The sequence below is a fragment of the Schistocerca piceifrons genome, chromosome 2 (genome assembly GCF_021461385.2).
Source record: "Schistocerca piceifrons isolate TAMUIC-IGC-003096 chromosome 2, iqSchPice1.1, whole genome shotgun sequence".
In the NCBI taxonomy this organism is placed as follows: Eukaryota; Metazoa; Arthropoda; class Insecta; order Orthoptera; family Acrididae; genus Schistocerca; species Schistocerca piceifrons.
The window spans coordinates 804753174-804767602 of NC_060139.1; the positions used below are offsets into that span (position 1 = coordinate 804753174).

At 39.6% G+C, this 14429-nt stretch overlaps 1 protein-coding gene across 4 annotated transcripts in view; it reads left to right on the forward strand.

The window, feature by feature from the left end:
• The window catches only part of LOC124776650 (general vesicular transport factor p115), a 223626-nt gene that overhangs the window by 101885 nt on the left and 107312 nt on the right, over positions 1 to 14429 (forward strand). For all 4 annotated transcript variants that reach the window (XM_047251738.1, XM_047251739.1, XM_047251740.1 and 1 more), the window contains 2 exons: positions 4713 to 4816; positions 4898 to 5127. In XM_047251738.1, the coding sequence (XP_047107694.1) occupies positions 4713 to 4816; positions 4898 to 5127 (334 nt within the window). The remainder of the gene's footprint in view (positions 1 to 4712; positions 4817 to 4897; positions 5128 to 14429) is intronic.

Genomic DNA, 14429 nt, shown 5'->3' on the forward strand with positions numbered 1-14429 from the left:
GTTCCTAAAGAGGGGCAGCAGCCTTTTCAGTAGTTGCAAGGGCAACAGTCTGGATGATTGACTGATCTGGCCTTGTAACACTAACCAAAACGGCCTTGCTGTGCTGGTATTGCGAATGGCTGAAAGCAACGGGAAACTACGGCCGTAATTTTTCCCGAGGGCATGCAGCTTTACTGTATGGTTACATGATGATGGCGTCCTCTTGGGTAAAATATTCCGGAGGTAAAATAGTCCTCCATTCGGATCTCCGGGCGGGGACTACTCAAGAGGATATCGTTATCAGGAGAAAGAAAACTGGCGTTATACGGATCGGAGCATGGATTGTCAGATCACTTAATCGGGCAGGTAGGTTAGAAACTTTAAAAAGGTAAATGGATAGGTTAAAGTTAGATATAGTGGGAAGTAGTGAAGTTCGGTGGCAGGAGGAACAAGACTTCTGGTCAGGTGACTACAGGGTTATAAACACAAAATCAAATAGGGGTAATGCAGGAGTAGGTTTAATAATGAATAGGAAAATAGGAATGCGGGTAAGCTACTACAAACAGCATAGTGAACGCATTATTGTGGCACAGGTAGATACGAAGCCCACTCCTACTACAGTAGTACAAGTTTATACGCCAACTAGCTCTTCAGATGATGAAGAAATTGAAGAAATGTATGATGAAATAAAAGAAATTATTCAGATAGTGAAGGGTGACGAAAATTTAATAGTCATGGGTGACTGGAATTCGGTAGTAGGAAAAGGGAGAGAAGGAAATGTAGTAGGTGAATATGGATTGGGGCTAAGAAATGAACGAGGAAGCCGCCTTGTAGAATTTTGCACAGAGCATAAGTTAATCATAGCTAACACTTGGTTCAAGAATCACAAAAGAAGGTTGTATAGATGGAAGAATCCTGGAGATACTAAAAGGTATCAGATAGATTATATAATGGTAAGACGGAGATTTAGGAACCAGGTTTTAAATTGTAAGACATTTCCAGGAGCAGATGTGGACTCTGACCACAATTTATTGGTTATGAACTGTAGATTAAAACTGAAGAAACTGCAAAAAGGTGGGAATTTAAGGAGATGGGATCTTGATAAACTGACTAAACCAGAGGTTGTACAGAGATTCAGGGAGAGCATAAGGGAACAGTTGACAGGAATGGGGGAAAGAAATACAGTAGAAGAAGAATGGGTAGCTCTGAGGGATGAAGTAGTGAACGCAGCAGAGGATCAAGTAGGTAAAAAGAGGAGGGCTAGTAGAAATCCTTGGGTAACAGAAGAAATATTGAATTTAATTGATGAAAGAAGAAAATATAAAAATGCAGTAAATGAAGTAGGCAAAAAGGAATACAAACGTCTCAAAAATGAGATCGACAGAAAGTTCAAAATGGCTAAGCAGGGATGGCTAGAGGACAAATGTAAGGATGTAAAGCGAGTATCACTAGGGGTAAGATAGATACTGCCTACAGGAAAATTAAAGAGACCTTTGGAGAAAAGAGAACCACTTGCATGAACATAAAGAGCTCAGATGGAAACCCAGTTCTAAGCAAAGAAGGGAAAGCAGAAAGGTGGAAGGAGGATATAGAGGGTCTATACAAGGGCGATGTACTTGAGGACAATATTATGGAAATGTAAGTGGATGTAGATGAACATGAAATGGGAGATATGATACTGCGTGAGGAGTTCGTCAGAGCACTGAAAGACCTGAGTCGACACAAGGCCCCCCCGAGTAGACAACATTCCATTAGAACTACTGATGGCCTTCGGACAGCCAGTCATGACAAAACTCTACCATCTGGTGAGCAAGATGTATGAAACAGGCGAAATACCCTCAGACTTCAAGAAGAATATAATAATTCCAATCTCAAAGAAAGCAGGTGTTGATAGATGTGAAAATTACCGAACTATCAGTTTAATAAGCCACAGCTGCAAAATACTAACGCGAATTCTCTACAGGCGAATGGAAAAACTAGTAGAGGCCAACCTCGGGGAAGATCAGTTTGGATTCCGTAGAAATGTTGGAACACGTGAGGCAATACTGACCCTACGACTTATCTTAGAAACTAGATTAAGGAAGGGCAAACCTACGTCTCTAGCATTTGTAGACTTAGAGAAAGCTTTTGACAGTGTTGACTGGAATACTCTCTTTCAAATTCTGAAGGTGGCAGGGGTAAAATACAGGGAGCAAAAGGCTATTTACAATTTGTACAGAAACCAGATGGCAGTTATAAGAGTCGAGGGGCATGAAAGGGAAGCAGTGGTTGGGAAAGGAGTGAGACAGGGTTGTAGTCTCTCCCTGATGTTATTAAATCTGTATATTGAGCAAGCAGTGAAGGTAACAAAAGAAAAATTCGGAGTAGGTATTAAAATCCATTTCTCTTCTTCAAAAACACTTTCCTTGCCATTGCCAGTCTACATTTTATATCCTCCCTACTTCGACCATCATCAGTTATTTTGCTTCCCAAATAGCTAAACTCCTTTACTACTTTAAGTGTCTCATTTCCTAATCTAATTCCCTCAGCATCACCCGACTTAGTTCGACTACATTCCATTATACTCGTTTTGCTTTTGTTGATGTTCATCTTATATCCTTCTTTCAAGACACTATCCGTTCCGTTCAACTGCTCTTCCAAGTCCTTTGCTGTCTCTGACAGAATTACAATGTCATCGGCGAACCTCAAAGTTTTTATTTCTTCTCCATAGATTTTAATTCCTACTCTAAATTTTTCTTTTGTTTCCTTTACTGCTTGCTCAGTATACAGAATGAATAACATCTGAGAGAGGCTACAACCCTGTCACACTCCTTTTGCAACCACTGCTTCCATTTCATGCCCCTCAACTCTTATAACTGCCATCTGTTTTCTGTATAAATTGTAAACAGCCTTTTGCTCCCTGTATTTGACCCCTGCCACCTGCAGAATTTGAAAGAGAGTATTCCAGTCAACATTGTCAAAAGCTTTCTTTAAGTCTACAAATGCTAGAAACGTAGGTTTGCCTTTCCTTAATCTATCTTCTAAGATAAGTCATAGGATCAGTATTGCCTCACGTGTTCCAACATTTCTACGGAATCTAAAATGATCTTCCCCGAGGTTGGCTTCTACCATTTTCCATTTGTCTGTAAAGAATTTGTGTTAGTATTTTGCAATCATGACTTATTAAACTGATAGTTCTGTAATTTTCACACCTGTCAACACTTGCTTTCTTGGGGATTGGAAGTATTATATTCTTCTTGAAGTCTGAGGGTATTTCACCTGTCTCATACATCTTGCTCACCAGATGGTAGAGTTTCATCAGTACTGGCTCTCCCAAGGCTATCAGTAGTTCTAATGGAATGCTGTCTACTCCCGGGGTCTTGTTTCGACTTACATCTTTCGGTGCTCTGTTAGACTCTTCACACAGTATCACATCTCCCATCTCATCTTCATCTACATCCTCTTCCATTTCCAGAATATTGTCCTCAAGTACATCACTCTTGTATAGACCTTCTATATACTCCTTCCACCTTTCTGCTTTCCCTTCCTTGCTTAGAACTGGGTTTCCATCCATGCTCTTGATATTCATACAAGTGGATGTCTTTTCTCTAAAGGTCTCTCTTAATTTTCCTGTCGGCAGTATCTATCTTACCACTAGTGATATGTCTCTACATCCCTACATTTGTCCTCTAGCCGTCCCTGCTTAGCCGTTTTGCATTTCCTGTTGAGCTCATTTTTGAGATGTTTGTATTCCTTTTTGCCTGCTTCATTAACTGCATTTTTATATTTTCTCCTGTCATCAATTAAATTCAGTATCTCTTCTGTTACCCAAGGATTTCTACTAGCCCTCGTCTTTTTACCTACTTGATCCTCTGCTGCCTTCACTATTTCATCTCTCAAAGCTACCCATTCTTCTTCCACTGTATTTCCCTAATGCTGTCTCTGAAACTCTGTACAACCTCGGATTCTTTCAGTTTATCCAGGTCCCATCTCCTTAAATTCCCACCTTTTTGTAGTTTCTTTAGTTTTAATCTACAGATCATAACCAATAGATTGTGATCAGAATCCATATGTGCCTCTGGAAATGCCTTACAATTTAAAACCTGGTTCCTAAATCTCTGTCTTACCATTATATAATCTATCTGTGAAGCCTTCCAGTGTCTCCAGGCCTCTTCCATATATACAACCTGCTTTCATGATTCTTGGACCAAGTGTTAGCTATAATTAAGTTATACTCTGTACAAAATGTAGTATTTATATAGTACATGAAGTGACAGTAATCTAATACATGCTATATTGGATGTTCCATATAATTGTCAACAACATGGCAGGGTGGATTATTGTGGCCAGACCTCATACCACCCAGTATTTCCGACAGCCCATAATAGTTCTTTACTACAAAATAGTGCCCATCTCAAGATATTTAAGAAATATGTTTTTTGTTGTAGATCAAGAAAGACCTCAATAGCTTAGATAGTAAACAGATAACTTATAATTAGAAAGAGATTTTAAACTGTGGCCTCGTACCATACCTTATTGCACTTTGTAACAACTACTATACAATATGACAAGGAACAGTATTTTTGAAATTTGCATTGGTTGTAGTAAAATCTTATTTTGATGACAATAGATACAGTTTTATTTATGTTATTTCACACTGAAGACAGTTTCATTGCCTTAAAATGCTTTTGTTTCAGTCTTATTTTATTGCTTTTTTATATATATAAAACTATGAGAAATTTGTCAATTGGCAGGAAGCTACATACAAAGACTTGCACCCATGTTTTATTTACCTGCTGAAGGGGATGATACAGTATGGAGTCCTCAAAAAGTCAGCAACGTGCACTGTATGTTGCAGGTGAGAGTCCATTGAAATAGTAGTTAGATGTCAGAAGTAATTGTCACAATATGTTTTTGATATCATTCTGTTCAATTGTAGGTTTTACGGACTTTGGTAACGCCTGGTAATCCAGCTCAGGTAACAACTTCATCTCAGAAGACTATGAAGTCCTGTGGGCTGTTAGAAAACTTGTGCAATATTCTGATGGCAAGTGGTGTTCCAGCAGATATTCTTACTGAAACAATCAACACAGTTGGGGAAGTCATCAGGGGTAATATGAGCAACCAGGAATATTTTGCCAATGTTCTGGCACCTTCAGCTCCTCCAAGGTGGGTGTAATTTAAGATTTATGTAAGCAGTTGTTTGTTGTTTCAGTAACAGGTAAAATTAGAATTTAAACCAAAAAAAAAGAAGTCTCTAAAAAAGTGTTCACTAAAAAAACTCAACCAGCTACTTTATAGCTTCTTAAGTGAACAAAAAGTATATGTTTTGAAACTAAGCTTGCAGAGTTTCAACTCTGAAAACATTAAATATTCTTCTTATAGTTGTGGATTTTTACCATTGGGTGAAATTAAATTGTTCACCAGGCTGGAAACCATGGTTTCTCTGTTTCTTGCTTGTTAAATATGCCTATGTATGACAAATGTCTTGTTTCAAAGGCTGTGTATTTTACAAGCATATGTACTGACAAGACAGTGATATTCCACCGTCACTCTTCATAATATTTGAACTCCTTGTGGTATAGGGCTCGAGTGACCTCTCTCTTTAGCCCTTTGCAATCTCTCGCAAAGAAGTAGTGAAATATTGCCCTAAAACTTGGAGTACTGATTTCTGTTTTTAAGTGCTTTTGATGGCAGTACTAAAATACATATTCATCTTCATAATTATACAAAGTTTTAATTATGTAGTACTGATATAATTGTAATATCTTCGTAGAAAACTATGTGGAGTTGTGTACAGGAAGTTCCAATATTTATCTCCTTCGTTATTCATTATTGTATAGTTGAACGTTTATTTCAAGAAAGAAAATATGATCCAAACAGGCCGTGATATATTTATTGTCCATGTGATTAGCTAATTTCAACTGTAAGTAATTTTCAAGCACTTATCACAACTTCAGGCTTCACATTACATTTGATTAAATAGTAAGAACATATTTACAACTACATCTATGCTCAGCAAACCATCATAAGGTGCATGGCAGAGGGTACGTCTCATTGTACCAGTTATTAGGTTTTCTTCCTGTTTCATTCATGTAAGGAGTGCAGGAAGAATGATTGTTTGAATGTGTCTGTGCATGCAGTAATTATACTAATTTTATTCTAACGATCCCTATGTGAGTGACACGTAGGGGATCGTAAATTATTCCTAGAGTCACCAATTAAAGCCAGTTCTTGAAACTTTGTTAACAGGCTTTCTTGGGATAGCTTACACCTATCTTCAAGAGTCGTTCAGTTCATTCAATATCTCTGTGACACTGTCCACAGGTTGAAGAAACCTGTGCTGCCATTATCTGTATACATTCAATATCCCCTGTTAGTCGTATTCGGTACGGGTCCCACACACTTGAGCAATATTCTGGGGTGGTTCGCATGAGTGACTGTAAGCAATCTCCTTCGTAGATTGATTGTACTTTCCAAGTGTTCTACAAATAAACTGAAGTCGATCACACACTTTACCGACGACTGAACCTATGTGTTCATTCCATTTCATATCCCTACAAAGTGTTACACACAGATATTTGTATGAGTTGGCGTTTCCAACAGTGACTCATTGGTATTGTAGTCTACATTTTTCGTTTTTTGAAGTGCAAAAATTTTAAATTTGTGAACTTAGCAAGTTGCCAGTCTCTGCACCTTGTTGAAATCTTATCAAGGTCTGACTGAATATTTATGCAGCTTCTCTCAGATAGAAGTTCATTATAGATAACTGCATCATCTGCAAAAAAGCCTGATTTTACTATTCATATTATCTAAAAGATCATTAATATAAAACATGAACAGCAAGGGTTCCAACACGCCTCCCTGGGGCACACCCGAAGTTGATTCTACATCTATCAATGACTCTGCATCCTAGATTATATGCTGTGTTCTCCATACCAAAAAGTCCTCAGTCCAGTCACAAATTTCACTTGTTCATACTTTTGACAATAACTGTAGATGTGGTACTGAGTCAGATGCTTTTGAGAAATCAAGAAATACAGTATCTACCTGATTGCCATGATCCAAAGCTTTCAGTAAGTCATATGCGAAAAGTGCAAGTTGGGTGTCATATGATCAATGATTTCGAAATGCTTGCTGATTGGCATTGAGGAGGTCATTCTTTTCGATATACCTCATTATGTTTGAGCTCAGAATATTTTCTAAGATTCTACAACAAATCAGTGTCAAGGATATTGGACGGTAGTTTTGCGGATCACTTCTACTACCCTTCTTGTAGAAGCGTGTGACGTGTGCCTTTTTCCAAGAGCTGGGCATGGCTTTTTTGTTTAAGGGATCTTAAATGGATTATAGTTAGGAGAGGGGCTAACTCTGCTGTAAATTCAGTATAGAATCTGACAGGGATTCCATCAGGACCTGGAGCTGTGTTCAGTTTGAACAGTTTCAGATGTTTCTCAACTCCACTGACACAAATAATTATTTCATTCATCTTTTCAGTGGTATGAGGATTAAACTGTGGCAATTCTCCTGGATTTTCCTTTGAAAATGGAGTTAAGCATTTCACCTTTTACTTTGCTACCCTCAATTTCAGTTCCTGTCTCATTACGAGGGACTGGACACTAACTTTGGTGGCACTGCCAGCCTTTACGTATGACCAGAATTTCTTTGGGTTCTGCGAAAGATCACCTGGCTATATTCTGCTGTGGTAGCATCATATATTGCTCTCTTGACAGCTAAACGTGTTTCACTCAGCTTTGGTGGCACTGCCAGCCTTTACATATGACCAGAATTTCTTTGGGTTCTGTGAAAGATCGCCTGGCTATATTCTGCTGTGGTAGCATCATATATTGCTCTCTTGACAGCTAAACGCGTTTCACTCAGCTTCTCTATCTAGAGCCCTGCACTTTGTTTTACACCTATTATGCAGTAATCTCTGTTTCTTTAGAAGTTTCTTTACAGTGACTGTATACCTGGTGGTTCCCTCCCATTATGAACTTTTCTACTGGCTACATATCTGTCCAGAGCATGATCAACTATTCTTTTAAACTTGATCCATAGTTCCTCTACAGGTTCCTTGCCGTGCTGAAAGTTTAAGTTCCTCATTGAGATATATACTAGGGCACATGTTGCTTTCACATACATATACAGCACAAATACAATCCAATGGTTCACTAGATTACTTTCATTAGTTCTGCCCCTAAGAGGCTCAGCATTCATTTGCTAAGTACGGGCTGGGCGACCCCGGGGTTCCTGAGCTGGGGACTGGTAAGTGCCACCAGCCATCTTGTCACCATAAGCTCTTGGCATGCTTTAGTGACCGCCATGCAGTGCAGCGGAGGATCATTGTGTGTTCTGGAGAACAGGGGTCTTAGCTTCACTGCCTGGACTGTGAGGAACACACACACACACACACACACACACACACACACACACACACACACTCACTGTATATAACCTCGACCTCAAGGTGTGCTACGTGCTGATGAGATGAATGGCTGTTGAGGTAAGAGTCTCTAGCGGGCAACCTCTGGGGCACCTACTGCCTACCCCCCCCCCCCCCCCTTCTCCAGTTTTGTAAGGCTTGCTCAGGCATGCAGGGTTCTGGCCTAAGTCAATGGTTGTTTCCCTAGCACCTTGTGGGATCTCTATGGACCGGTCTCATCAAACTACATTTTGTGTAATTCCTTGTTTGACATCAAGTAAAATGTAAACTCAAACACTGATTCTTGTTTTCAACCCCTGAATCTTTTTTAGAAATTTGTTCTCTGTTTCTGAGAGTCCCTTCCTGAAAAATGCCTCTGCTGCATATAAACATTCAAATTTGACTACAGTACTGAAGTATCTCAGTTTGGCATAATAAGATGGGGCTTTGGATTTGTAAGTGGTGTTGCATAGCCTGAATGCTGTTTCCACCTTTTTGGCTCTTTCTTTGACTGTTGTCTTCTCATAGATGTTCAGGGTGAGAATCTAATTCTAAACATTTAAAGTTGACTTTAGGTAACTTACACAAAACATCCAGAATTGAAAGTAGGTTTTTGTACATTGGGATCACTACATTCCAAATGATTTTTAAATGTGCTGATTGTACCATCTCAGTGTATGTCTGCAGTATTCATCAGAAATAATTTTACTATTTAATGCAGTATCAAAGCTATAAAGATATCAGAAAAATGTTAGTATGCAAAAACCAATCTAAGCATGTATGCTGTGATACTGTAGTGAATGCCCTTCAAAAAGAAAAAAAAATTGAAAACGGTGAAGACGGTGCAACTACTGCTATTCATATCAGTATGTTTCAACTGGCAGAGCACAAATAATCACATTTACTGCAAACATTGCTGACTTTATTGACAATCTTTCATGTGAATTGGAAAATACTTGTTCCACATTCGTGCATTACCAAGTCTCAGTCAAAATATTGTAAAATCAAACAATGGGAAGACCAGGATGGAATAACATTATTGTTATGAAAGGATTAGATTTCTAATCAACACACAGAGGAGGCATTGAGTCGCAGACAGGTTTAATGCTTTAATGGTCTTTCGTTGTCTGCCTGCGACAACAGCTCCTGTGTGTGGTGTGTGGCAAAATGTCCTTTCATAATATTGTTCAAAATATTATAATGCACTAAAATAATTACCTGACGTAAATGTGGCCACAGCATGAATGAATTCTAATGAAAACTACTCTTTTACTACGCAGGACGAAGATCAGTGGTACCATTGGTCCCTTTGCACTGTACGTTATATTATAATTAATCTAACAATTACTGAAGATGAAAACTTAGTTTAAAGTCTATGTATAGTATCTGATGATATGAAATGTGATCTCTGCATCATCCATGAAATTCAAGAAACTGTGACTCAGTTCAAAAGAAACATGTTCTTATTCTTAAAAAAATCCACTATTTTGATTATGGCTGTATATGCCAATTGAAAAAATAAATTTAATTTGATAAACCTATGTCTACACCAAAACACTTTTAATATCGATACTGAGTAATCGTACTTTGCAGCTGGCCACATAAAATCTGAGTGTGATGGCTTAGGATGAACAGTTAAGATTGGCTCAAAAGAAAATTTTACAAAGTTCCTAGCAAATCAAATATGATCTGCATTCAGATTTGTTTCAGTTTTGCGATGTTATTGTCACCAACGTTAAGTTTTATATTATTTCTTAAGAGTATGTAAATCAGACACATTCTTACCTTGCAGGATGCTTTGCAGAGTTTTGAACACTCCCCCGAACTAGAAGTTTCCATAACATTGAGTCATTAGACTGTTTAGGGAACTTGAAGCAAGGTCATCACGTAGTGACATGGAGCCCACCTTGAAATGTAATTGAAGAAATAAATTGGTATCTTTTATGAGAAAAGAAAATTGTTCTTTCCAAGACATGTAACTTGTAAATATTCTAATTTGTGGTACTTAGGAGTAATCATTGAAATCGGTGCAACGGCAGGACTATTAATCTACTCCAAAAAAAATGTTAGTGATATAAATTACATCTACTGTACATGGTGTTATTTTAAAACATTAACATGAGCTGTTTTAGATGTGATATTCAGTTTGGTGGTGGAGCTATTTTTCTTTCTTCTTCTTCCTCTTTTCTCTCTGAAAAAATGTAAGTAAACAGTTTTACTGCCTTTGTGGTTTTACGTTAAGGTACAGTGATGTTTTCCTTTTGTTCTTGTACAGTAGTAAAGAATATACAGCCCCCAAATTTCAAATTGTTTTGATGATAAACAAAAACAAATGGTAACTTATTTTCAGAACATAAATGTCATTTTGTTCTAGCAGCACCATGTTAAAAACAACAAAACTTCCAAATATTGAAAAAAGGAGACAGACATTGATAAATATTAACATATGGTATGGCTGCTAATCTCAGTAGTGAGAACAAATACACCAAGTTTCATCCAAATCTGAGATGGCGCATGTGAAAATGTTTGTTTTTTCCATAAATGAGATGGAAAGACCCTTCAGCTACATGTTCAGTATGTGTGATTACTGCTATAGTTGAATTACTAGTTAAGAAATTTATTTTCCATATTCTCACAAACTAATGAGTTACAGTATACTTCTGGGTGGGGGTTATATTTACAGACTACAGAAGTTTATTATAGAACTTGTACAATGATGAGCTGAAACATTACGACCACTTCATTAATAGCCTTTGAAGTGTGATACAGCAGCGAATGTGTATGGTATGGATCTGACACCCCCTTGGTAGTTTTATGGCGGCCCGTAGCACCAGATATATACACACAGATCATGCAATTTCCATAAATTAGAGGCTGGTTGTTCGCGGGTGCAGAACTGGTGCCAATAGCATCCTGGGTCTGTTCCACTGGATTCAGATTAGGCAAATTTAGATCTGTTCCATTGGGTTCAGATTAGGCAAATTTGGTGGCCAACACATTAACATGAGTTCACTGTAATGCTCCTCAAACTGCTTTAGCTTGATTCTGGGATTGAGACACAATTACGCTGTTGCAAGTTTCTGTTGTTATCAAAGAAGACATTAAGTGTGAAGGGCTGCATGCAGGTGGTTAGTAATATTCACATAGTCTACAGCTGATACGGTACCTTTAGATACTATTGTAAGTCCCATGGAAGCCCAGGAGAATGTTCCCCTTAGCATAACACTGCCCCCAGCTGCCTGAATCCATTGTGCAGTCCATATTTTGAGCAGTTATTCTTACATATGACAGTATGTCCAGATGATGAGACTATCTAGCCAACAAGAAATCAAGAACACCACAAGGACTATTCATGGAAGAAGATTGAGTAAGTCAGAGAACGTAGGAATGCTGGGGGAAGAGAACAAAAGTGACTGCAACTGAAAAATTGAAGCTGACAGGTGACGGTAATAACCAAGAATTTTCTTCTCGTGGGATCCACAACCTCAACAAGTTTTAAGAAAGAGAACATGGCTGAAACAGGCCGCAATATCTGTATTGTCCATGCTATTAGCTAATTTCGACTTTTAGTCATTTTTCAAGACTTATCACAAGCCTCAAGCTTCACATCACATTTGGCTAAACAGTTTGTCCAAAACTTGGTCATCAGTGCCCTGATGAAAAATCAGCATGCTAATCTCAAGGGTTAGGATGAAAGCTGTCCCCTTATGTGGAGCAGTTTATAATGTACTGAAGTCTGCCTCCCTTCCCCACCATTTAGGGATGAGGCCTGACAGTTTACAAAATTTCATCGCTCTTGTAACACTGGAATCAGTATCTGCGAGGATGGTGGGCAGATCCCCAATGAAACTGAGGGCTGCCTTAATATGAGTATATACGACACACGTTGCCAAAACAGGCTGAACTGAAAGTGGCATGCCGCAAACTTCACAGAGTGGTGGATCCTCCTGCCGGAGGAGGAAGCCATGTGTTAAAGGGTTATGTCCGATGTGCAGTCTGGTAAGCAGAACCTCCTACCACGATCAGGCTGACATGAAGTCCACCATGCCTTTGTGGTCGATTTGAGAGACCGCAGTTTGTTTTCTGTCACCTGCAACCATTAAGTCTCCCACTAACACATGATGCGTCTGTCAGAAAGTAAGATGATGGCATGCAGTGGCATGGGACATTGATGGACAGCACCATCCCAAGATGTTTTCTTGGTGGCTTTGTCAGCCATGTTGTTTCCCTGTATCCCTGGTCTGAAAAGCTCCAATCAATATCTGAATTCCCTCATGGTGGACAGCATCTAACTTCTTGAGGAAGGAAGGAAGGGCTGGTCAGTAGAACATGCTGCCATAATCTAAATGTGATCAGACAAATGTCTCATAAAACTGCGGGAGGAGGGACCTGTCAGCTAAGGCATTTCAAAATATTCAATGACTGGAAGCCTTTTGTGTTCATAGTCTTTCAGGTCTGGGAGCCAAGATAGTTTTGAGTCCAATAATAAACCCAAAAAGTGCACAGTTTCTTGAAAACATAAAATATTGTCCCCCATTGTGACACTGGTTGGTTTAAACTTTGACAGTCATGGTTAAATTGACACATGTAGTCTTCTTGGGTGAGAAACGAAAACCAGCTGTCCTGGCCTAGGTTTCCAGCCTCCCAATCATCAACTGTAGCTGCCTCATTATCATTATATGATCCGATGAAGAGTGGAAGACTGAAAAGTCATCCACAATCAAAGAGCGTTTAACAGGGCTCCAGACTGCAGAAGAAATGCCACTGATAGCAATGACAAACAATGTGACACTGAGGACACTGCCTTGGGGGATCCCAGTCTCTTGAACATAGCAGTCAGACAAGGCATCACCAACATGATATCAAAAACACTGGTCCTTGAGAAAGGATTGGAAAAGAAATGGCAGGCATCCACCACACATCCCCATTCATGAAGTTGGCGAGAGTAAGAAGGATTCTTGTATCGCTATCTCCGATAGAATTAAGTTGTCAAGGGTGGAACGGTAGCACCTGAAACCGCACTGTGAGCAGCTCAGGTGATCTCGGAATTCAAGCAGCCAGACAAGGCGGCAGTTTACCATGCGTTCAAGGGTCTTACCCATACAACTAATAAGGGCTACACTCCGGTAACTGTTATTGGTGCTTCAGTCCTTGCTAGGTTTCCAGAATGGAATTAGTATTGCCTCCTTCAAAGTCGTGGGGTACTGTCCATCAAACCAGATCTGACTGAAACAAGAGAGGAGCTGTCCTTTTGCATCAGGGCACAGATGACGAAGCATGGCATAATGGATCTCATCGGGTCCTGGAGCAGTGTCTGTAGCTGCAGACATACCTGATTCCAGTTCCCACATAAAGAATGGAAGGTTGCAGACTTCCTCATTATGCGAGAGGAAATTGAGCTTCCTAATCTCTGCAGTTGTACGGAACACCTGAAAAGCAGGAGCTTGTTCGGATAACATAGTAACAATTAAGATGTGTTCAGCTAAAACCTGAGCTGTGTTTGCTCATGTACACCATGAGCCCATTATGTGACAAGGACGCAAGGGGACATGTACTGCCCTTGCCTGAAATCCATCTCATTGAGTCCCAAACTTGCACAGTGGAAGTGGACTCAGTAATGAAAGTCGTTAACTCGCTCTAGGATGCCCTCTTCCACTCTTATCACTTGCCTTGCATGTGCTCTTGCAGTCCTGAAGGCATGAAGGTTTTCTGTAGTTGGACAATATTTGAAGTTCCACAGATCTGTTCGTCTGGCCCTGACTGCCAATCGACAGTCGTCATTCCATCGTCTGAGGGGGTTACTAGACCGGGGGATGGACTCTGTGGCAGCCCATTGGATCTCACAAGTGATATGGGCCACTGTCTCCTCTGTGCAGTCCTTTTGTTCAAAACTAGCCCATCGACTGTACTGCAACCAATTTCCCCTTGTATCACCCAACTGCGTGGTCCCCTGTCAGCCCCCATCTTAGTTGGCAGATGGATCCACACTGGGAAATGGTCAGTAGAATATAAATCTGTAGCCGTTTCCCACTGAACTGAGTCTACAATA